At 52.1% G+C, this 19,816-nt stretch overlaps 3 protein-coding genes, 1 long non-coding RNA gene and 4 other non-coding genes across 12 annotated transcripts; 7 read left to right on the top strand and 1 right to left on the bottom strand.

Moving 5' to 3' along the window:
• Nucleotides 1–3,841: 3,841 nt before the first annotated feature.
• LOC139602990 (uncharacterized) lies at nucleotides 3,842–6,706 on the top strand. 2 transcript variants are annotated; one of them, XR_011683534.1, is made up of 5 exons: nucleotides 3,842–4,073; nucleotides 4,460–4,526; nucleotides 5,120–5,165; nucleotides 5,531–5,632; nucleotides 6,257–6,706. It is a non-coding gene; the product is annotated as an uncharacterized lncRNA (long non-coding RNA). The 2 variants fall into 2 exon arrangements; XR_011683533.1 differs by having other exon boundaries at nucleotides 3,843–4,073; nucleotides 4,463–4,526.
• On the top strand, nucleotides 4,142–4,284 carry LOC139603113 (small nucleolar RNA SNORA16B/SNORA16A family). The gene has a single exon (XR_011683580.1). It is a non-coding gene; the product is annotated as a small nucleolar RNA SNORA16B/SNORA16A family (small nucleolar RNA).
• Nucleotides 4,872–5,002, top strand: LOC139603114 (small nucleolar RNA SNORA44). Its single transcript, XR_011683581.1, has one exon. It is a non-coding gene; the product is annotated as a small nucleolar RNA SNORA44 (small nucleolar RNA).
• Nucleotides 6,059–6,129, top strand: LOC139603110 (small nucleolar RNA SNORD99). The gene has a single exon (XR_011683578.1). It is a non-coding gene; the product is annotated as a small nucleolar RNA SNORD99 (small nucleolar RNA).
• A 1,045-nt stretch (nucleotides 6,707–7,751) lies between the features above and the next one.
• LOC139603089 (ras-related protein Rab-42-like) lies at nucleotides 7,752–9,117 on the top strand. The gene is given in 5 exon segments (XM_071453536.1): nucleotides 7,752–7,844; nucleotides 7,846–7,931; nucleotides 7,933–8,010; nucleotides 8,701–9,019; nucleotides 9,022–9,117. Coding segments are annotated over 5 exon segments (672 nt in total).
• A 535-nt stretch (nucleotides 9,118–9,652) lies between these two features.
• LOC139602986 (ras-related protein Rab-39B-like) lies at nucleotides 9,653–11,282 on the top strand. Its single transcript, XM_071453340.1, has 2 exons — nucleotides 9,653–9,867; nucleotides 10,680–11,282. The coding sequence occupies exons 1-2, from the start codon at nucleotides 9,653–9,655 to the stop codon at nucleotides 11,110–11,112; spliced, it is 648 nt and encodes a 215-aa protein (XP_071309441.1). The 3' UTR covers nucleotides 11,113–11,282.
• Nucleotides 11,283–12,506: 1,224 nt separating this feature from the next.
• Nucleotides 12,507–19,162, bottom strand: TAF12 (TATA-box binding protein associated factor 12). Of its 4 annotated transcripts, none has more exons than XM_071453342.1 (6): nucleotides 19,032–19,162; nucleotides 16,000–16,251; nucleotides 14,781–14,858; nucleotides 13,912–14,026; nucleotides 13,647–13,735; nucleotides 12,507–12,969 (listed from the first exon to the last, which is right to left on the bottom strand). In XM_071453342.1, the coding sequence occupies exons 2-6, from the start codon at nucleotides 16,165–16,167 to the stop codon at nucleotides 12,934–12,936; spliced, it is 486 nt and encodes a 161-aa protein (XP_071309443.1). In that variant the 5' UTR covers nucleotides 16,168–16,251; nucleotides 19,032–19,162; the 3' UTR covers nucleotides 12,507–12,933. The 4 variants fall into 4 exon arrangements, with proteins under 4 accessions (XP_071309443.1, XP_071309442.1, XP_071309445.1 ...); XM_071453341.1 differs by lacking the exon at nucleotides 19,032–19,162 and adding an exon at nucleotides 18,835–18,969; XM_071453344.1 differs by lacking the exon at nucleotides 19,032–19,162 and adding an exon at nucleotides 17,855–18,794.
• Nucleotides 19,163–19,483: 321 nt separating this feature from the next.
• Nucleotides 19,484–19,613, top strand: LOC139603108 (U11 spliceosomal RNA). Its single transcript, XR_011683576.1, has one exon. It is a non-coding gene; the product is annotated as a U11 spliceosomal RNA (small nuclear RNA).
• The last annotated feature ends 203 nt before the right edge of the window (nucleotides 19,614–19,816 follow it).

Genomic DNA, 19,816 nt, shown 5'->3' with positions numbered 1-19,816 from the left:
TGCTCTGAATATAAGGAAAGGAATGTTCCCTATGTATGCCAGGAGTTTCAGAAGCAGCAGAACTAGAAGAGAGCAGAGCTTTATATCCTCTGATATATCCACTCAGCTCAAGACACCTCCTCTTCTTGGGAAGTTCAGCAGAGTGGCATTGCAAAAATGATGTAAAGAAGGGCATTTAAAACACTTTCTAGATCATTCTGTTACTGTGCTGCCCTGTGTGCCTGCCCTTCTATTTTGGAGTTGTCTTTTCCTACCCCCCATGAATTTTGGCTTTTACAATGTGTCCATCCCATTTTCCTCCAGGGGGTGAAGCTACATTTATTTATCAATATAAATTTATTCTGCTGTTCTCATCTGCCTAGCATTGCTGTCTGTGGAGTATTCCCTAATGCCTGGATAAACTCTATCTATACAAGTCTCTCTCTAGAGGAGAGAGGAGCAGGTTATCAGGGATCAGACATCAACCCTGTGGGAAAATCCTTTTGCTCTCTGCTTTTGTTTTGTGGTGGAAAGAAAAATGGTAAATATTAATCCAGCCCATCCTAACCCCTAATTCCTGGGAGAGCTGGGCATGTACAGACCCTTGTGAGGAATAATTTGGGAGTGCAGAAGCCAGCAGAGATGACCTGCTGACTCCTGTTTACTGGTGCTGCAGAGCTTAAAATAGCTCCAGCTTTTGTTTCAGGAGAGAGGTTGATGCAAGGCTCTGGGCCTCATTCCCTGGAAGTATGAGCTAGGCTTTTGGGGTTGCTTGGGGGAATCTCAGCCAAGGTTGTTTGGAGCTGTTAAACCTCTGCATTGTTTGGGTTTGTTTTGGTTTTTTTAATATCACTTACTCATCTTAATGTTCGTTTTCAGCTCCCGGCCATTATTGCTGTGTCTTATATAGTCTTATATATAAAAGGAGAGACTTATATGGAGCTAGAAAACAGCCACCTCCTGGGATTTGTAAGGTTTTCCTTTTGGAATCCCAGTTAAATAAAGTGTGGGATTTTGTTTTTCCTGGATGGCTACAGGAAAAGCCCAGATTAATTACCATTTAGTGTCACACAGGATGACAGACAAGGACTCCATGTAGTAAGGTAAATTCTCCTTTTATCTCTATGTGCTAAAGGCAAGAAGTCCAAGGCAGATGATATCACAGCTCCTGAAAATTGCATCCATATCGGCAACAGAGATCAAGAAGCCCTCTGCCCTTCAGCAGGCAGGGTTTATAGCAATTCCAAAAACAACTCAAATATTCTTATTGTGTTCTTTGATGAAGATGAGGTCATCAAATTTAGATGAAAGTGTAGGGACTCTGATACTCATTTGAGTTACACAGACTGGGAATGTTCAGCAGAGCTGGAGGAACATGTGCACAGAGAGGTGATTTCCAAAGGCTGAGCTCTGAGGCTGCAGGGAGGGCTCTTTCCATTAGTCTGTGTTTAATTAAAAGCTTGACAATACACATTGGGGTGGCCTGGGGACAATCCTGACCCACTTCCAAAGAGATGAGGAGTCTGGAAGCATTTCTTTAGCAAATGATAAGAGGACTGAAAGGGGCTGACAGTGATTTTTTTTTTTTTCCATGTGAGTCTGACAAGAGAAAATTCCTGTTACTTGGATCCGTTTCTGGAGACAGGTTCATATCCCACATACTGAGACATACACAACACCCTTAGGAATTTCTCTAAATCTCTTTTGAGGAACAGAAATAAATATTTGACTCTAATCTTCCTGTACTGGCTATCTCATTACTGGCTTGTTAATCTTCAGTTTTTGCTAAACAAGATCTGAGAGAAATTTTTACATTCCTGCCTTGCTACCTTCCAGTGATCTTATAAAGCTTACTGGATACACCCATATCTGGGTTTAACTTGGGAATTGCTTAACCATCAAACTAATTCAGTGGCAGGATGGGGTGTGAATTTGAAATGCAGTAGCAGGAACTGATAGAGCTGCTTCGGGAAATGTCACTGACAGAGCTCACTTTCCTTTTTTTCCTGGTTAGAACATTTTTTCAGAAAATATCTCTTTTTTTTTTTTTTTCTTCCTTAGAAGACTTCCTTATTCCAAGTCAAAATGTTTTTTCCAAATGCAGTCAGTTTTTTAAGTAGGTGTTTGGGGTCCTGCTCAGCACACACTCATTTTTCCCAGGCACATGGTGGGATTCTTGGGGTGTTCTGTGCAGTTCTGTTGGATTTGATGATCCATGTGAGTCCCTTCCAAATCAGGATGTCTCATGATTCTATCATTCAAAGATCATGCTGACTCTGCTGTAAAATTTCCAGGGAAAAAGCAATGGTGGATAACACAATTGGTAGAGATTGAGAGCTGACCATGGCCAAGACTTGCTTCAGCCCCTTGATGTGTTCCAGGGAGCCATAAGCACAAAACTCCACCTGGATCACTAACGCACACCCGCTGTTCCTTACTGATAGTTTTCACATCTCTGTGCATTGTCTGCTCCCATCTGTCAGGTGCTGGGAACTGCAGCCTCTTCCAGCATGTGCTCTTTGTTCTGTGCTGTGGAAGAGGCTGGTGAGAGATTCTCGGGAGGTTTCATCAGGGCTTCACTGACCATGGACATGCAGTGGGATTTTTCTCTGCCCCTCTTGGATCTCCATCCATGGCTGAGGTCTGCTGGGCATCCAGTACTTTTCATTGCTGCTCTTTGGGGATTCTCACAGTTCACCATTTGGAAGAGTCTCTTCCCAAGCAGCCTTTGCCAAGGTTTGAATTTCTGGGGAAGGTTGATGTTTTTTCCAGAGTAATCTCCCAGGCTTTACTCTGCCCTAGGATTTGACATGATTTTTAGGCTCATGTATCAGTGGCTGTGCCAAGGAGACTCCAGGGATTGCCTTGTGACTTGGCAGAGCAGCTGTGAGATCCATGTAGGAGGAGAATGGGAGCAGCTTGTACCTTGTCCCTGACAGCTTTGGCAAGGGCTGTCTTGGGGAGAGTTTGGCCACACAAAGTTTGGGGCTTGTTCCCAGACTTGGCCTTAAATGACTGAGGGTTTATTTTGTTGCTGATCTGCCATGTTTGATGGAATTACCAGCTCAAAAGGCTGAACATTGGGAATTTTTTCATCTGTTCATTTGCTCAGAACAGATTAAAACATGACCATCCATTTTGCCCTTTCTCCAGGACTTGGGCAGGTAGCACTCTCAGGCCTTTCCAGCTGATTTCCTGCTATGGCTGTGCCTTCAGCATCAGCAGCTGTTCCAGCACTTCCTTCCAGCCCATTGACAGGCGCTGCCATTTTAAATACTTTCTACGAATTATGAATCATGAACCAGGAGCCTTACAGAGGTATTGTGTTGGCAAACATACTTCTGTTTCCAAGAACCCTTCCTTCTATTCCCCGAGGGTGGAGTGTTCCCCCACCCCGTTCCAAAAGGGAGGAAGGAGAAGGGGAAATGCAGCTGCTGCTTTCAGCTTTTCAAAGAGCAGCCTCTGGTGTGGACCTTGCATGGAGAAGGAGAGAGAAATTGTACTTGTCTCACCCAGACTGGAGAGTCATTTAGGTGGGGTGGGGGTGTGCAGCTGCTCCCAGTGCTAGTGGGGGTTGTGAATCATGGGATCATGAAATAGTTTGGGTTGGGAGAAGACTGAAAGCTCATCTCATTCCACCCGCTGCCATGGGCAGGAACACCTGCCACTAGAGCAGATTGTTCGGGAGTCTCGTTTATGCTTTGGGATGGGGTGGAGTGGGAGGCCGGAAGGGGGAAAGGCGGGAGCGACGGTTGGGACTGTAGGCAGGGCTACCTACAACTCCCAGAAGCCTCTGCGGTAGAGCCCGGCACCAGCAGCCAATCGGAGCCCGCGCTGCCGCGCTATAAAAAATGGCCGCGGTTGGGTTTCCGCCTCTTTCTGCCATGGCGGCGAGCTGGGGTGGTTCTGTGGCGGCCATCGGGGACCATCCACCGCCATTCTTCGTCTCTGGGGCTCTCCTGCCACTCGGCTCCGCCGCATCGGCGCCCTGTGGGCATCGCGTCCGGCGGCGGCGCTTCGGTGCGCCTCGAAGGCTGCGAAGGGCAGCGCGGCCTTTGCCCCCGCCCTCCTCCTCAGGCCGGGCCCGGCCCCGGGTGAGTTAGGGCCCCCGAGGCTGAGCTAATGCCCTGTCCCGGGACAGGCGGCCGCGGGTGGAAGAGCCGCCCGGCCCTATCGAAGCTGCGTCTGTCGGTGCTGTGGTAGATGCAGTCAAAAAGGAGCCGAAAGCAAAGGCATTTTCCTCGACGGTCGCCGCTCAGTTGGAGCCTTCGTAACTGTCCGGCAACATTTCGGGAAAGTACATGGCCCGCCATGGGCTGGGGGGCTTACTGGTGCTGGAAGGAGGCGGCTGCCTCAAATCCCTGCCCCTGGGGTCCAAGTTGATGCACGGCGTGGGGGGAGGGGGAAGGAATGTATCCCATCTTTCTGTAGTTTTAACTTACTTCTCTCGCAATTTACTTAAAGCTCTCTTCTTCCCCAGCAGCATCCTGGCGTAGAAGGTGATCCCGGGACATGGGATGGCTCGTGACAGCCTCGGCTTTGGGCAGGTGAGATGGGCGATCCTGGTTCTGGAGTCCTCTTTTGGGAGGCTGAGAATTGGTTGGTTTTAAGGCCTCCCTGGACCAGAGTAGGAACCAGCAGCGTTTCCTGCCCCTCTGTTTTCGGGCAGTGCCAGCATGTGCTGTTCCGAGGCTGTGCATCCTCCACGGGGCTTGTCCTTGGGACTGGGCCCTGCAAACTCCCTTAGTACTTGCTCCATCCAGACGATGTATGGGTGAGATAAGGGCAATTCCTCTCTCTAGGGCCCGCTAGAGGCAGAACTGGGTGTCAACCCTGATCCCAGAGCCAGTCAATCACTCAATCACAGACTTTACCAGATAAACTCTGTTTACCTGCATGTTAATCCAAGAGCTGCGGTTCCATGCAGTAGCTGCAGGTCTCCAACAACATGCCAGAGCAATGGGAAGGTCTTTGACTGCTGGGCCTCTTCTGCCTGTGACAGTCACTCACCCCTCCAATACATTTTTTGGGAATTGGGCTGTTCCTTGCTTGGGGTTCCAGGGTGGAATGAGTCAAAGGTGTGTCCACAAAAGTCTGCAGCCTACTGCTGATATTGGGGGTATGTTGTGATGTCTTCCAGGGGTCCTGGGTGTTCCAGAGCTCAGCCATCTGATGGATAAACCCAGGTGAGAGGGTAGTACCCTTGTTGAAACTCCACAGCCCATCCCTCCAAATCCCTTTCCCACCAGATCCGAATACCGATCTTGTGGTCGAAAAAGGAGGAAGAGTAACATTCATGCTGGTCTTGGGCTCTCTGCAGGTGTCTCCTGTGCTGAGAGGGGCCACTAGGAAGACAGGCTGCACTGGCCTCACTATTTTGGGAATTCTAGTTAGGAAGGAAACTTCTGGTCAGGAGAAGGGATAAACATGGGGCACAGGGGGCATACATGCCATGAGGGTTGGGAGGCTGGAATTTGTTGGGAATATCTGAGCCGTGGATTTACAGTGACTCCTTGGCTTCAGGCACTAAACTCTGGCTCTATTTTTTCAGCAGTAACTCTGGAAAAAGATTAAAACCTGTGAGCCCTGTCCCAAGGGCTTCAGCTTGCTTTCTGTAGGACCTGAGTTGTGAGGAAGCTGCAGTGTGGAGCACGTGAGTGTTCTCTGGAGAACTCCTGGTGTTGGGATGGGCAGTAAGTGGAAACTAGATACTGGGAGGAAGTTCTGGCTGTGAGGGTGAGAAGGCCCTGGTTGCCTAGAGTAGCTGTGGCTGCCCCATTCCCTGAAGTGTCCAGGGCCAGGTTGGATGTGACTTGTCTGGTGGACAGTATCCCTGCCCGTGGCTGGCTGTGGAATGGGGTGAGCTTTTGAGGTGCCTTCTAACCCGAACCATTCTGGGATTGTGTGATCCAGAGTGGGTCTGGAGGACAGGGGACAGTTCAAGCTCGCTGTGCTGGAAGTGGCCAGTTTTTCACCTGGACTTTGCAGGTGTGAATGATCAACCTTGTTTCTGAGGCTTTTCACTGGCCAGAGTTGTGCTCTCTGGTGCAGGGTGTGGGTGAGATCAGTGGCAGTGCAGCCTGGTCCATGATGATTCCTTAGTCTGGAGACTGTTGGATGAGTCCTGCGGATATGGGGCTGAGGCCAGGCATAAGCTGCCCAAACCACAGGGCAGGGAGGGGACATCCAGGAGTTCTGGAATGTGGATGAAATCTCACACAGTGCTGAGCCTGACTGCCCATCCCTCAGCTGGATTCTTTTTTATCCCTTTTTTCAGGTCTAAGCAGAGGGTGAACCATCCCCGAGGGACTTGGTGCTGCAGTGCCAGACTGTTCTTTCCCAGCCTTCTCCTCCAGAAGTGGGAGCTCTGCAGAGCCAGATCCTAGCTCCTTCCTGAGCTATGAGCTCTGCCAAGTGGGATGATCCACTTCTGGGCTCCACTTACCTGCAGTGGAGGGAGGTAGAGCTGGTTTGGCTCCAGGTGTATCTGAAGCTGCAGTTCAGATGCTCCACATGGAAGAACAGTGTTCCATGGAGTTTTCTCAGGAGGAGGTCTGGATATTAAATATTTGATTAGAGGAGAGAGTCAGTAATGCCAAGGTGGTGGGTTTGATCCCTGTACAGGCCATTTGCTTAAGAGCTGGACTCAGTGATCCATGTGGGTCCCTTCCAGCTTGGAATATTCTCTCTGTGTGGTAGGAGTTTGAATAAATGCAATTACTTCAAATCTTTGTGGTGTCTCCAGTGTTTGAGTTGCATTGGGATGGGGTGAGGCTGGGCTTGCTCTGAACCATGGAGCCTGAGGATCCCCTTGCAGTGAAGTTCACCAGTGCTCGGAGGCAAGTTCCTGTACTTGCTGTAGCACCTGCCAGTGGGATGTCCTCCACAGGGGTCCCTAGAATGCAGAAACACCGTGGGCCTTCATGGAGGGGCTAGAGCAGCTCCTTCCAACCTCGGGATGTTCCAACACCCTCAGCTGGAGAGTTGGTGATTCTGGTTGCCTGTTTTGTCACCGTGGAGAAAAACTGGTTGTGGGGAGCCGCAGCCTCTGAGTTGGAGCCACTCTTATTTCTGTCTCTGGGTGGCTGGGCTGTGGCAAAGTCCCTGCATTGGGCTGGTGCCTCTGCCTCCTCTAGTCAACCTGCAGGTCTTGAGAGCCCCTTCCCTGTGGAGCATTTCCCAGGATCTTGGCTCCTGGGGACAGCAGGGAGTCTGCACTCACTGCCTGGTTGTCCCTGTTGTCACCAAAGCCAGGCAGTGGACACATGAGAGACTGCCAGTAGAGGTGGGCATCCAGAGCTGGCATGCGGCAACACTAAACATCCTGGCCACGGCAAATGGAGACTAAATGCCAATGTGATTAGAGCTGAAGCAGTGCTGCTGCTAAGGTTTGAAATGCTGGGCTGTTGCTCAGGTTTGTGTTTTGGAGTTTGGTGGTTGGGAAACAGGTAAATGGATAAAAATCGTTTTAAAAACAAGGGAATAAAAAAGTCAAGTAAATAAATTCAGTGGTTTTCTTAAGTGGTTAAAAGAACTATGCAGCAGCTCCAAAGCCTTTTTTGTTTGTACACCTGGGAAGAAAACTTCCTTCCTCAGTGTTACCAGGAAGGATAAGGACAGAGCTGGCAGCTGCTCCTTCCCTGGGCCAGTTTGTCTGGGTGACTGCGGGGCCAGAGCCGTCCTTGTCCCGTGGTTGGGTGGGGACAAGGGTGGAGGCCTGTCTGTCGCTGCTAGCACACGAGGAACATGGTCGGGATCTAGTCAGCTCAGCCATGGAGACAATGACAGATTCCCCCCAGGATCCTGAGCCTGAGGGACACTTCCAGTTCCGTGTCATCGTGCTGGGAGATGCAGCCGTGGGTAAGTTCCTCACTGCTGCACTGCTTCACTCATGGGCCGGGTGGGGATCCTGGTGGGGCAGCCGTGCCAGGCCCCACCGTCGGTGTTGAGTTCTAGCCGGACTATCCTGATTCCACCCACCGGCAAGGCCAATCTGCAGCTCTGGGACACGGCTGGCCAGGAGCAGTTCAGGTGAGGCGGGTATGTGGACCCCAGCACTCCACCGAGTCATCTTCCCACTCTGGGGTGTTTGTAAATCCCCAGCTGGGTGTGCAGGGGCAGACAGCAATGGCTCACTGGGATGGTGATTCTTTAGGGGCCAGTGACACCTTGTGCTGCGCTTGCAGTGACACAGTAGCTGTTCAGGGGAGCAGCCAAGGGAGCAGGGCCAGGCGCTCGTTGCTGTGTGCTGGTGGGCTGGGGCTGGATGGTTTCTTTCCTAATTGCATCAGGCTGGAGCCAGGAGCACCTGGGAGTGTGAGAGAGGCTCAAATGGGGCACGAAGGGCTGAAGATCAAAGTGCTGTGGCTGGAGCTGGGCTCCCAGGCCCTCTCCATCCCTGGGAACCTTTTGGGGACCCGAGGGTTGGCTCTGGTGGTGCCCTATTTTTGTTCAGTGCTGCCTCATCCCCACAGATCTGGGGCTTTTGCGGGGATAAACAGTACCACAGAGTCCCTGAAAACCCCACAGATCTCCTCTGGAGCCCCCCAGTCTGGGGAGAGGGATGCTGAACAGAAAACGGCAGTGTAAATGCCCAAGACAGGTCTCCCTTTCCCACTCCTGAAGTCTGACCTGTCACCCAAAAATCTCCCGAGCCCCATCCTAGGGTTGTTGGTGTTAAAGCTTCCCAGTATCCTTTGAAAACCTGCTGGGTATGCCCAGATCCATCACCAAGTCCTTCTACTGGAGCGCAGCGGGGGTGCTGCTGGTGTTTGACCTCACCAACCGGGCATCTTTTGAACACATTCCTGAGTGGTATCATGAGGCTGTGGGGGACCAGCTGCCTGCCTTTGTCCTGGTGGGGCACAAGTGTGACCTGGTGGATGAGCGAACTGTGTCAGCAGAGGAAGCTGGACACCTCGCCGCCACTCTGGGCATGGACTTCGTGGAGACCTCAGCCCACAGCAACCTCAATGTGGAGTTGGCCTTCCCGACACTGGCTGGAGGTATCCAGCAGGCACTGGGCCAGGGGATCCTTGCCCCCCACACCAGGGATGTGATGGCATCAGGCTCATCCCCAATCAGAGTCACTGCCAGCCCCTGGCAGGGAGGAAGCCCTGCAAGCACTGCCAGTGCTGATGGGGATAGGGGGACGTGGGACCTCCAGTTGTGGGGATGCTTCTCTCTCTCCACTCAGCACCTGTAGCCCTTGGGTGACCATGAGGGTTAGGTCTCTCACCTGGGCTTGGGTTTATTTCAAACCTTAATTTGGGGGCTCTGAAAAAAATAGTACTCTGCTGTAGGAGTGTTTTTAATAAACCTAAGGCTTTTCCACACTAAATAAAGGCTGTGCCAAGCACTTCATCCCAGGCAGGGGCACAGCACTCAATCCATGGCATGGGGGATTGTCTGCTTTGGGGGGCATCACTGGTGGGGCAACAGCTCCCCTTGTCTGGGACACTTTTCAGGGTGTCCTGTCCATGGGAAAATGGGAGCAGGCACCCCTGAGTGCTTCCTGCTGGAGAGAGCCAAAATAAAGGGGACAAAGGGGTTCCAAAGGGGCCACGCAGCACCAATGGTACTGGGAACGCCTCCTGGGTGGAGGAGCTCCCTGCCTGCCTGAACATGCTCCTGGTGTGGGGGTGGCAGGTCCTGGCAGGCAGCAGAAGCACCAATGGAGCCACGGTGGCAGTACCAGTTCCGGGTAATCATGCTGGGGGACTCGACAGTGGGGAAATCCTCACTGTTGCGGCGCTACACCGAAGGTGTCTTCCTGGACGCTGTCAACCAGACGGTGGGGGTGGACTTCTACGTCCAATTCGTGGAGCTGAAGCCAGGGCTGCAAGTGAAGCTGCAGTTCTGGGACACAGCCGGGCAGGAGAGGTTCAGGTAGGTCCATGGGGTCAGGAGGGGTGGTGGAGATGGGTGTCCCCCTCCAGATTTGGGGTGGAGTGTTGTGATTCCAAGCCCAAGGAGGTTGTTGATGTGGCTGTGTTCCCACTTGTCCGTTTGGGTGAGGAACCACCATGTCAAAAGCCAAGGGAAAGGAGCCCTTGGGACTGCCTTGTAAGCCCTTGCTCCAGCTCTAAAGGGGGTACAGTACTCCCCCAAGAATCCCCCTGCCACACCAGCTGCAGAGGGACTGGCGAACAGCTGGGAACCCACTGAGGGCTGGGCAAAACTTCTTCCTCAGCTGCTAGGAGCCTCACACCTCACTGTGGGGCTGTCTCCACCAGCCAGGCAGCTCCTGGGAACAGGAAAGCTTGGGAGATTTGGCTGCAGGGGATGAGAGTGGCAGATCTGGGTTTGCAGGAATGGGAAAGTTCCAGGACTGTTGCAGCAGGGATGGGAAAGTACTGGGGACATGGCAGCAGGGACAGAAGAGTTCCAGGACCATGACAGCAGGGATGGTGGAGCCCTGGGGACATGGCTGCAGACACAGGGGTACTTGGGGGCTGTGGCTGCAGGAGACAGATGAGCTTTGGCGGCTGAACATGGACAGAGCTGCCCCTGGAGTTCTTATTGACACAGCAAAAGGCTGATTCTCACTCCTCTCATGGTGCTTTGAATGCAAGATGGATGCTGCTTGCAGGAGCAGGTCCTAGCCAGGGCCACTCTGTAGGCAGGGAACATGCTGCCCGAGGTGCCACAGGAAACTCCAGGGGCCACTCACTCCCCTGCTCTTGGTGTCCCCACCCCAGGTCCGTGACTCGCTCCTACTACCGCAACTCAGCCGGGGGGATGCTGCTTTTCGACATCACCAACCGCACGTCCTTTGAGAGCATCCGGCAATGGCACCGGGAGGTGACTGACACGATCCAACCCTTCCGCATGGTCTTCCTGCTGGTGGGGCACAAGAGTGACCTGGCTGCGCAGCGCCAGGTGGGCCAGAGGGAAGCGGAGAAATTGGCGGCCTCACTGGGTGTCCAGTACGTGGAGACCTCAGCCAAAGATGCTTCCAATGTGGTCCAGGCCTTTCAGATGCTGACAGTTGCCATTTACCAAGCGCTGCAGACGGGGCAGTTGGTGGCCACTGAGGCATGGGATGGGGTGAAGAGCAGCATCCCACTGCCAGTGCTGCCCAAGGCTCAGGCAGTGGAGAAGGAGGAGAAGCGGAAGAGATGCTTGTGCTAGAGCTGAGGACACTGGCAAGGCAGGGACATGCTGGGCTCAGGAGGGGAAGTGGAGATGGAGCAGCCACTCACAGGCAGGGGGGGCATGGGAAGTGTGTTGGAAGGGTGAAGTCCCCAGGTGGAACCCCACAGGCTTGCAGAGGTCAATGTTACCCTTTCCCCTATGCTCTCTTGTACTGACTGAGATCCCTACCATAAAGCCCTAAAACTTTAAGTCTTTCCAAATAGAATTAAAAGTGACAAATTTATCGTGGAACTCAGATGATGTATCTGCCACTCCAGCTGAGTACATGCCTAGTTGAGTCCAAAGCAAAAATAACCACATACCATTCTGAGGAAATGCCCACTTTCCCTTTCAGATTAATCTTCATACAATATAATTTGAAAAAAAACCTTGTCTACAAGGCTGCAGAAAGGAGCTCCCCAGGCTCCTCATCCCACAGCGACATGAGGAGTGAGTCCAAGATGGTCATGGAATCACTTCACCCACCCTGGTTTCCCCTGCAGGTACTGGGAGCCTCCAGAGAGCTGGACAAGGAAGATGAGCCCAGCTCTGCCTAGGGCTGCAGGAGCCTTCCTGAGCCTTCCTGTCATGCAGGGGTTTGCACTGCTGTCAACTCCTGCATCCCCACAACAGCCCCTGCAGCTTCCCTGAGGTCTGAGCAGAGCAGCGGGAACAGTCAGGGCCATGTGGCCTTTTCAAAGTCCAGGCACAAACAGAATCAGGGGGACTCTGACTTCCTGCTTTGTCACAACATCCCCCTCCCAACAGTCCAAATATCCCAGCAATGGGTTGGAGGTCAAGAGGGAAATGACCTGGCCATCCTGACTGGCAGGTGAGGGACTGGCCAAATTCTTGTGGTCTAGAAGGGTCTGGAGGGGAGGAAACCTCTCAGAAGAGCAGCTGAGGGCACTTCGTTTGTTCACCCTGGAGGAAACAGGGGACACTCACCAGCATGTGCAGCTCCTCCCAAGTGACACCTCCAGTCTCTGCTCCCTGTGACCAGACAGGACCTGAGGGAACAGCTGAAGCTGTGTCAGGGGAGGCATAGACTGCATATTAGGAAACAGTTCTTCCCTCAGAGGGTGTTCCAGCAATGACCAGGCTCCCCAGGGAATAGGCACAGCCCCAAGGCTGCCACAGCTTCAGAGAGCATTGGACAGTGCTCTCAGGCATAGGGTGGGAGTGGTGGGGTGTCCTGGGCAGACCAGGAGCTGGACTCAATAATCCTTGGGGATCTTTTCCAGCTCAGGATATTCCACGATTCTGCTCCCTGTAAACTTTCAGGAGATCTCCCACAGAACAGCACCACACACAGAGCTGAGGCGACAGGGACCCTCCCCCTGCCATCCCTGTGCAATGCTGCCTGAAGAGCACAAGCTTGTACCAGCAGCCTAGAATAATTTCTTTATTCATGTAAAACAAACGCAAGTATTTATATAAACACTGACATTACAAAGTACTGGAGCAGGTAGGGGCAGGAAGGAGGAAACAAAAACCTCTACAGATGCTTCTAATACTGTCCCACACACGATCAAATGCTCTGTCCCTTGGATAATCACTTGTACAATAAACCACTTTCAAGTCACAAATAAAAGTCTGTTTGAGATATGTCGCACTTTGAGGAGGAACGAGAAGAGGGCGTAGAATGTTTTTGGCAGGTCTTCTCATCAAGTCAAGATATTGCTGCACTGTTAATAAAAAATAGATGCTTCTCTGTAAAGCATTAAAAAAATATCCCACAGGTGACATCATGGAGGCTTCAGTGGAGCGGCAGGTATCCCAAACTGCACTGGTGGTGTCTCCAGCTCTGTCCAGGGGCTATTTCTTGGTAGTTTTGCGGATCAGTGCCATTCTCTGCAACAAGAGAGGGAAAACCATGGGAAGCTGAGCAGCTCAGAGTGAGTGACTGCACAACCACCCACAGCAGAAACAAGGCATCCCAGGTGCTCCCAGGACATGGTCTGACTTGCTTCCACACAGGTCTTTCAGGTCTGTTTGAATCTTAATGGGGTTCCAGGCTGAAGAGGAGAAGGAAGTATCTGTGCTTCTCCACTTGGCAACCTGGGGCAGTGGAATCAAAGCCCATCTCAAGGCCCCCCTCTCTGCCCAGTGGGAGCTGCAGCATCACTCATGAACCCACTGCAGGGCAGTTCCTTCTAGGCTCTGACCACGGCTTAAAAACCAATGGTCCAATGCAGTTTAAAAGCAAAATTAAGGGTGTTTTCAGTTCCTTTGCACAGAGATGGAGTTGCCAGGGGCAGCTGAGAAGCACCTGTGTGCAGCTCCCAGTTGGTTTTAACCCTCCCAAGCTCCTCAGCACCAAGAGCTGCTGCTTCTCTTTGGGCAAAGCCAACATAGCTGAGGAGACAAAGCAACCTCAGCCTGCTGCACAAACAGGTCAGGAGGCTCTGGAAGTAATTTCTGGTCTGAACAACTTGGAAGAGGCCACAAATTCACAGCGTCAGGAGGCCATGACCTCCATCCTCATATCAGCCTTCCATGTGATTCCTGGTGTTGTGAGGGCTCCTTACCTGTTTGTGAGCTTCTGTAGTGCAGGCTTTTTTGTAGGGCCTGATTTCTTCAGAACCAAAGCCCGGGATCCACATGTTCCACTGGCGCTCTGGAATTCACAGAATGGTTTCAGTTGGGAGACATTAAAGCTCATCCAGTTCCAACCCCTTGTCATGGGCAGAATCTACTCACAGGCTTCCACCACAGCACCGCAGCTGAGCCCTGACTCCAGGAGGAGCTGAGAGCTGGGGGTAGAAGGGATAAAAACAGATAAGAGTCACTCACCAAGGTGCAACTGGACATCTTTGACTTCCAGAGTGTTAGACTTGCGGTGCCGTGCAAGCTGGCAGGCGGCTGTCACCACACTCTCAATGAAGTCATCGGCGATCTGTAGCAGCATCTGTGGTGGAACAAGGGCAACGATCAGTCTGGTCAGCACTGAGCAGTTGAAATTATGTGGGGAGATGAAAACAAGCCCTCAGAAGCTGGTATTTAGAATTACAGAATGTCCTGAATTGGGAGGGACCTGCAAGGATCATCCAGGCCAGCTCCCAGCCCTGCACAGGTCACACCAGCAATCTCCATCCTGTGCCTGAGAGCATTGTTCAAATGCTCTTTGAGTCTGGCTGCCTGGGGAGCCTGATCAGTGCCCTACACCCTCTGGGGGAAGAACCTTTCCCTGATCTCTAGCCTGACCCTGCTCCAGCCATTCCCTGGCTCCTGTCCCTGCCACAGGGAGCAGAGGTCGGAGCTGCATCTCGGGAGGAGCTGCAGTCCCCACTGAGCTCTGCCCTCAATCTCCTTTCCTCCAGCTGGACACACCAAGTGCCCTCAGCCGTTCCTCTTATGGTCCCTCCTGATTCTTCCCCATCTTCAGAGTCTCCTTTGGGAGCCCTCTAATAGCTTTAGATCTTTCTTATATTGTGGTGTGCAAAATTCCACTCAAAGGAGTGGATTTCATAGGTGTTTGCTGCAATTGCTGTTTTAAAAGCCTTTTTGGGACTGAGATGCAGAAAACCAGGGATGGCTGAAGGCTGCATGGGAAAACAAGTGTTACATGAACTAAATGCTCCCTCCTTGGACAAACGGCCACTGATCTGTGACAAATTACAAATTAACTCTTTCTGCAGTCCCTTCCATGGGCTGGAACCTACTTCTTCCACATCTTCATCCAGCTGCTCGTTCGGATCAACCTCACGCACCAGGTCTTGCAATTTCTTCTTGGTTAAAACCTGAGCGTGTGGGAGGAAAGGAAGGATTTACTGCCCTGCTCCTGCAAAGAAGCTGCCGGTGGAGCACAGCCACAACCACAACCACCTCCTCCCCCATGCCCCCAGGGCCGAGTCACACTGTTGACACAGTCTATCAGCTCAGGAATGGCAGAGATAAGAAATACCAGCTGTTAAGGAGTCATTTTCAAGCACCAGCGGTTGCTCTGGACAGCAACTGGAGTGCAGCAGCCAGAATAAATGTTTCCAGCATGAAAATGCGGCTGGCGAGGAGTGGAAAGGCAAAACTACAAGTGTTAAGAATCAGACAGCAAGTGCAATCAGCGTATCAGTGACTAAAGTTGTGCCTAGGGCATGAGGGAAGCATTTCCATCGAACTAGCACTTATCAGCTTTAGTGCTTCACGTGGAAAACAGAGTTGTGGGAGTGCTGGGTTATTCCAGGGCAGTCAGACACGGCAGGAGCAGAAACCACACTGGGCTGAACAACAGGATGCCGAGTCTTAAAAGATATGGATGGAAGTTGTCACCTGGGCGGGTCAACCAGATACATGGGAAATTCCTGCCCTTCCTCATTCCTTCACTGCTGTGGCTGTTTTATGCTGGGGTTTAGTGCACTTCCTAACAGTCTGGGTGCCAGCAACGCCATCAGGGAGCAATGCCGGGACATTCCCCGGGCAGCAGTTTTTTTTATGTGCATCAAAGGCTCCTGTGCCAGGTTGGGCAGGAACACCTTCCACTATCCCAGGCAGCTCCAAGACTCATGCAACCTGGCCTTGGACACTCTCAGGGATGGGGCAGCCACAGCTTCTCTGGGCAACTAGCACCTCACCACCCACTTCTCCCCATATTTTTCCCATCTAAACCCCACTTAAAAATAACTTCCCCTGTCACACTCCAATATACACTTTCCTAAGACTGGAAAAAGCTCTACACCTACGGCATCCAAACCCCATCCAGCCAGGAAGCACCTGGGAGAGAGGAACTCTGTGAGGAAGTTTTGTTCACTCAGTAACTGAGTAAATTTAACAAACATTATATTTCTGCTGGTGATTTAAAGAAGGCGAACAAAGCCACAGGCAAATCTGTGATACTTGTGATGCCCGAGCATCATCCCTGTTGTCCCAAACTCGGGATGGAATTACCTGGTTGCTTTCAGGACTGAGCCGCCCTCCTCCACTGGGTGTTCCTGGCATCTTTGCCACAGTAGTGCTGTTGGCCATGGAGCTCTGGGGGGGGGTGCTGGCTGGTTCCGGCTTGATCGAGGAGAAGTTGGAGAGGTTGATCAAGGCAGAAGGGCCAAACTGGTTCATAATCTGTTGGGCTTTAGCTTTTAGATCATAAAGCTTGTCTAGGTCCTGCTTCTTCTTGGGGTTGTGGGGATCCAAACCAATCAACTGGAAAGGGAGAGAAAAGCCATGATTAGCAAACAGAAGGAATTCAGCAGGGTGAACAGGTCTTTGTCCAAAGAAAACTGCAGTGTTCTGACAGGGCCTGCAGTTTATAGATCAAGAATGTCTGCTCACAGCATGAAGGGAGAAATGATGCTTAGTAGCAGAGAAAATCTTCCCTTGGTGTACAGAAAATTAAGTCTTCCAGCATCACAGTGGCTGCATGCTGGTGACAGCACTGACCCACCCACCCATTCATCCCTTGAGCTGAATTCCACCACATCCAACCCCACACAGCCTTCCTGAACCCAATTCCCACAAAGAACGGACCACTCAGAGCAGATTTAATTGCAGGACATGGCTTGTTCCTGCTGCAGCAGCATGGAATCCCTCATCCCCACAATCCAGAGCCTTACAGAGAAAGCAGGACCCAGTCTCCCTGGAGTCTCGCTTTTGGCAGCATCACGCTCACAGCTCGGCCTGCAGTGAGTGACCCCTCCATGTGGGACTGACAACATTGGTTCATTTTGGGTTCTGAGAACACAATCTGGTGCTCAGAGGGGGAGGAACATGCGTGTGCCCGCACTGGGCAATTGACTGCAGGAAATGGAGCGGGATTTATAGAGCTCACAATGGTGAACTACATGTGGTTTGTGTGGTTACACATATCCTCCAGGTGATGAAGTTACTCAAGTTGTTGGTCATGGGGTGAACACTGACTGGCACCTCCTCTGTTTCTGCTCTAAGCCTCAGGCTCAATGAAGTTTTGCTCTGTCTTCAGTGCTCCATGACAGGAAATTCATCCAAACCCTGCACCTTCCACTACCACAACCACCATGGGCAGCATTGATGGGTCTGTCACAGGAAAGAGAGTTTAAGGAACAGTTTTATGGCAAAGCCTCTCACGGCAGGGCCAGAGATGGCTGAGAAGCTAAGACTGATCTCAAAGAAGAGTTTGTTTAACCAGCTTTAGGGACATTCATACACAGTGTCTGCTCCCTGATCTACAAATAGACATTTCCCTTCATATTAAAGCAAGCCTAGTCAGTTTGGATTAATTAATATCAAAACCCACACAAGAAAGTACATGAGAGAATTTAGAAGCTTTAGTACTTCACTCCAATGCACACTCATGCACTTGCAGACATGGCGCCCTCTGAGGGGAATTTAGGTCCCTAACAGCCTTCTGCAGTGCCCTCGGCAAGTTTCCAGCTCCATTTTAATTGAATTAACAATGGAAAATCATTACGCTTGCACCCTAAACCCCTCAGCTGGCACTTCTGGCTGAGAAGTCCAGCACATGATCGAGAGAGACCTTCAGTCTTGGCTTTAGCTGGGGCTGATCTCAGGCTGTTCACCCCACGCCTCACTTCACAGATCCACAAAGCAGGAACTCCTACCCACTATGCAGGGAAGGAAGCACCGAAATCCTCGGACACAAAGCCCCAGTATCCTTGGGCAGAAGCACTTTAGCAGCCTAAAGTCATTTTGTTGGTTTATTCCCAGATCTTACTGCACCCTTCACATGCCACTAAGATCCCTGAACACAAAACTAATGGGAGGAGCAGATCCACAGGGTAAATCTCACATGCCAGCCCCATTTACCTACAGCTATCTGAGTGTCTAGATCTTTAATTACATCAGCAACTACTGTGAGCCCAGTGAGTGGAGAAACCATAGTCCACACCCTTCCCAGAATGTCACCAGTCAGCATTACCTACTCTGGCATCTTCCTCTCCCCATAACTCTTATTCCTACAGAAACACCAGATATTTTTTGTATCACCAATCCTATATATGATGGTTAGAGGAAACAGTTTCACAAATTGTCCTCACTACAGTGCCACAGATTGCATTGTCAGAAAAGATCACACAGTCGCTGCTGCAGAGAACATCATCCCACAGGATTCTGAAGAAAAATATGGTCAAAATCCATTTTTCTGCCAGGAAACAGAGCATCCTGGTACCTGCTGATGTGCAGGTAAGCCCATATCCTCACAGCAGCAGCTCCCTCCAGGGCAAGAGGAGGTTTGGGTGCTGCGATCAGCACCACAAATTGTTCAGTTCTGTGACAGCACAGCATTAGAGCTGTAACTAAAATCCACGTTAATGACAAACAGCACATTCACTGGAGTGCTCAGGGGGCGCCCACTTCCATTAACCATAGTGAATTTTACCAAATATCTAAATACAATCATAAGATCTCAGAATGGTTTGGGTGGGAAGAAACTTTAACGTCATCTCATTCCATCCCCTGCCATGGGCAGGGACACTTTCCACTGTCCAAAGTGGCTACAAGCCCCGTGAAACCTGGCCTTGGGCACTTCCAGGGATGAAGCAGCCACAGTCTCCCTGGGCAACCTGAGCCAGGGCCCCACCACCCTCACAGGGAGGAATTCCTTCCTAGTATCCTATCTATCCCTGCCCTCTGGCAGTGGGAAACCACTCTCCTTGTCCTTTCCCTCCAGGTCCTTGTCCAAAGTTCCTCTTCAGCTCCCCTGGAGCCCCTTCAGGCGCTGGAAGGCGCTCTAAGAATCTCCCCGGGGCCTTCTCTTCCCCAGGCAAAACTTCCCCAGCTTGAAGCGCTCACCCCACGGAGACAGCCGGGATGGGAACGAATCCCCCTCCCAGCGCAGAACGTCCCCGCCGGGAGTCGCGGGGCAGAGCGAAGGTCACTGACCGCCACCGGGACCGACTCGGCGCTCACTCTTGTGCTCCCTCCCGGATTTGCAACAGACGATGTGGAATCCCCAGGTGGTCCGCGTAGCCCCCTCGAGCCCTCCGTACCTCCCCATGACCCGCGGGCAGTCCAAGCCCCGCCGCCACCGCCGCCCGCCGACACTCGGCAAGCGCTTCCGCTTCCGGCCGTCGCCGCTGCCAATGGGGAGCGAGTCCCCTGCGCGCGCGCGCGCATCATCGCCAATCAGGAGCGCGTTCGCCTGCGCGCGCGTGCGCGCCATAGCGCTCCCTCCAAAAGCGCTCCTCCTCCCCGCGCTGCCCCAGGAAAGAGGTGTGCCCAGCATGCCCCGCGCGATTTGCATAACCCTGGCCGGCTAAAAAGCGGGGAAAACTGCGCTTTTTTGAGGGAAAACCTCAGAAATAGCGATAAGAAATGAGTTGAGGATAGATGAAAGAATAGACATACCGATCATCATGTTTAGTATCTACGGCGTCTGTCGCCCTGTCCTAGCCGGTACACCGGCGCTTTCCGGTGGTGGGTGGGGAGACGAGGGCGATTTAAAAAGGGCTTCTGCCGTGCGTGGCACGGGGAAGGTCGCGCGCCACCCCCGCGGAATCGACATCAAGAGATTTCGGAAGCACAATTTTTGTGAAGTAGGGCTGCCGGTAACCGCTTGTTCCGGCACCCCGGCATTGGTGAACGACAGGAAATGGGCTGCGAGCGGCGTTTGCAGCCGTGAGGGGCTCCTGGTGGTCCGGTGTATTGTGCCCTGTCTCAACGGGGGTGGAGCAGAGACACGGACGACGGGAAAGGTGGGACAAGGACTGTAACACTTTGGCCCGGGTGCGTAGGTTGCATCCCCGGCCAGCAGGCGGTGCAAGTCACTCCACTC

This window comes from Agelaius tricolor, unplaced genomic scaffold (assembly GCF_023055355.1).
Source record: "Agelaius tricolor isolate 1412-34295 unplaced genomic scaffold, bAgeTri1.0.p SCAF_36, whole genome shotgun sequence".
Classification (NCBI taxonomy): domain Eukaryota; kingdom Metazoa; phylum Chordata; class Aves; order Passeriformes; family Icteridae; genus Agelaius; species Agelaius tricolor.
This window is presented reverse-complemented; position numbering and strand designations above follow the sequence as displayed.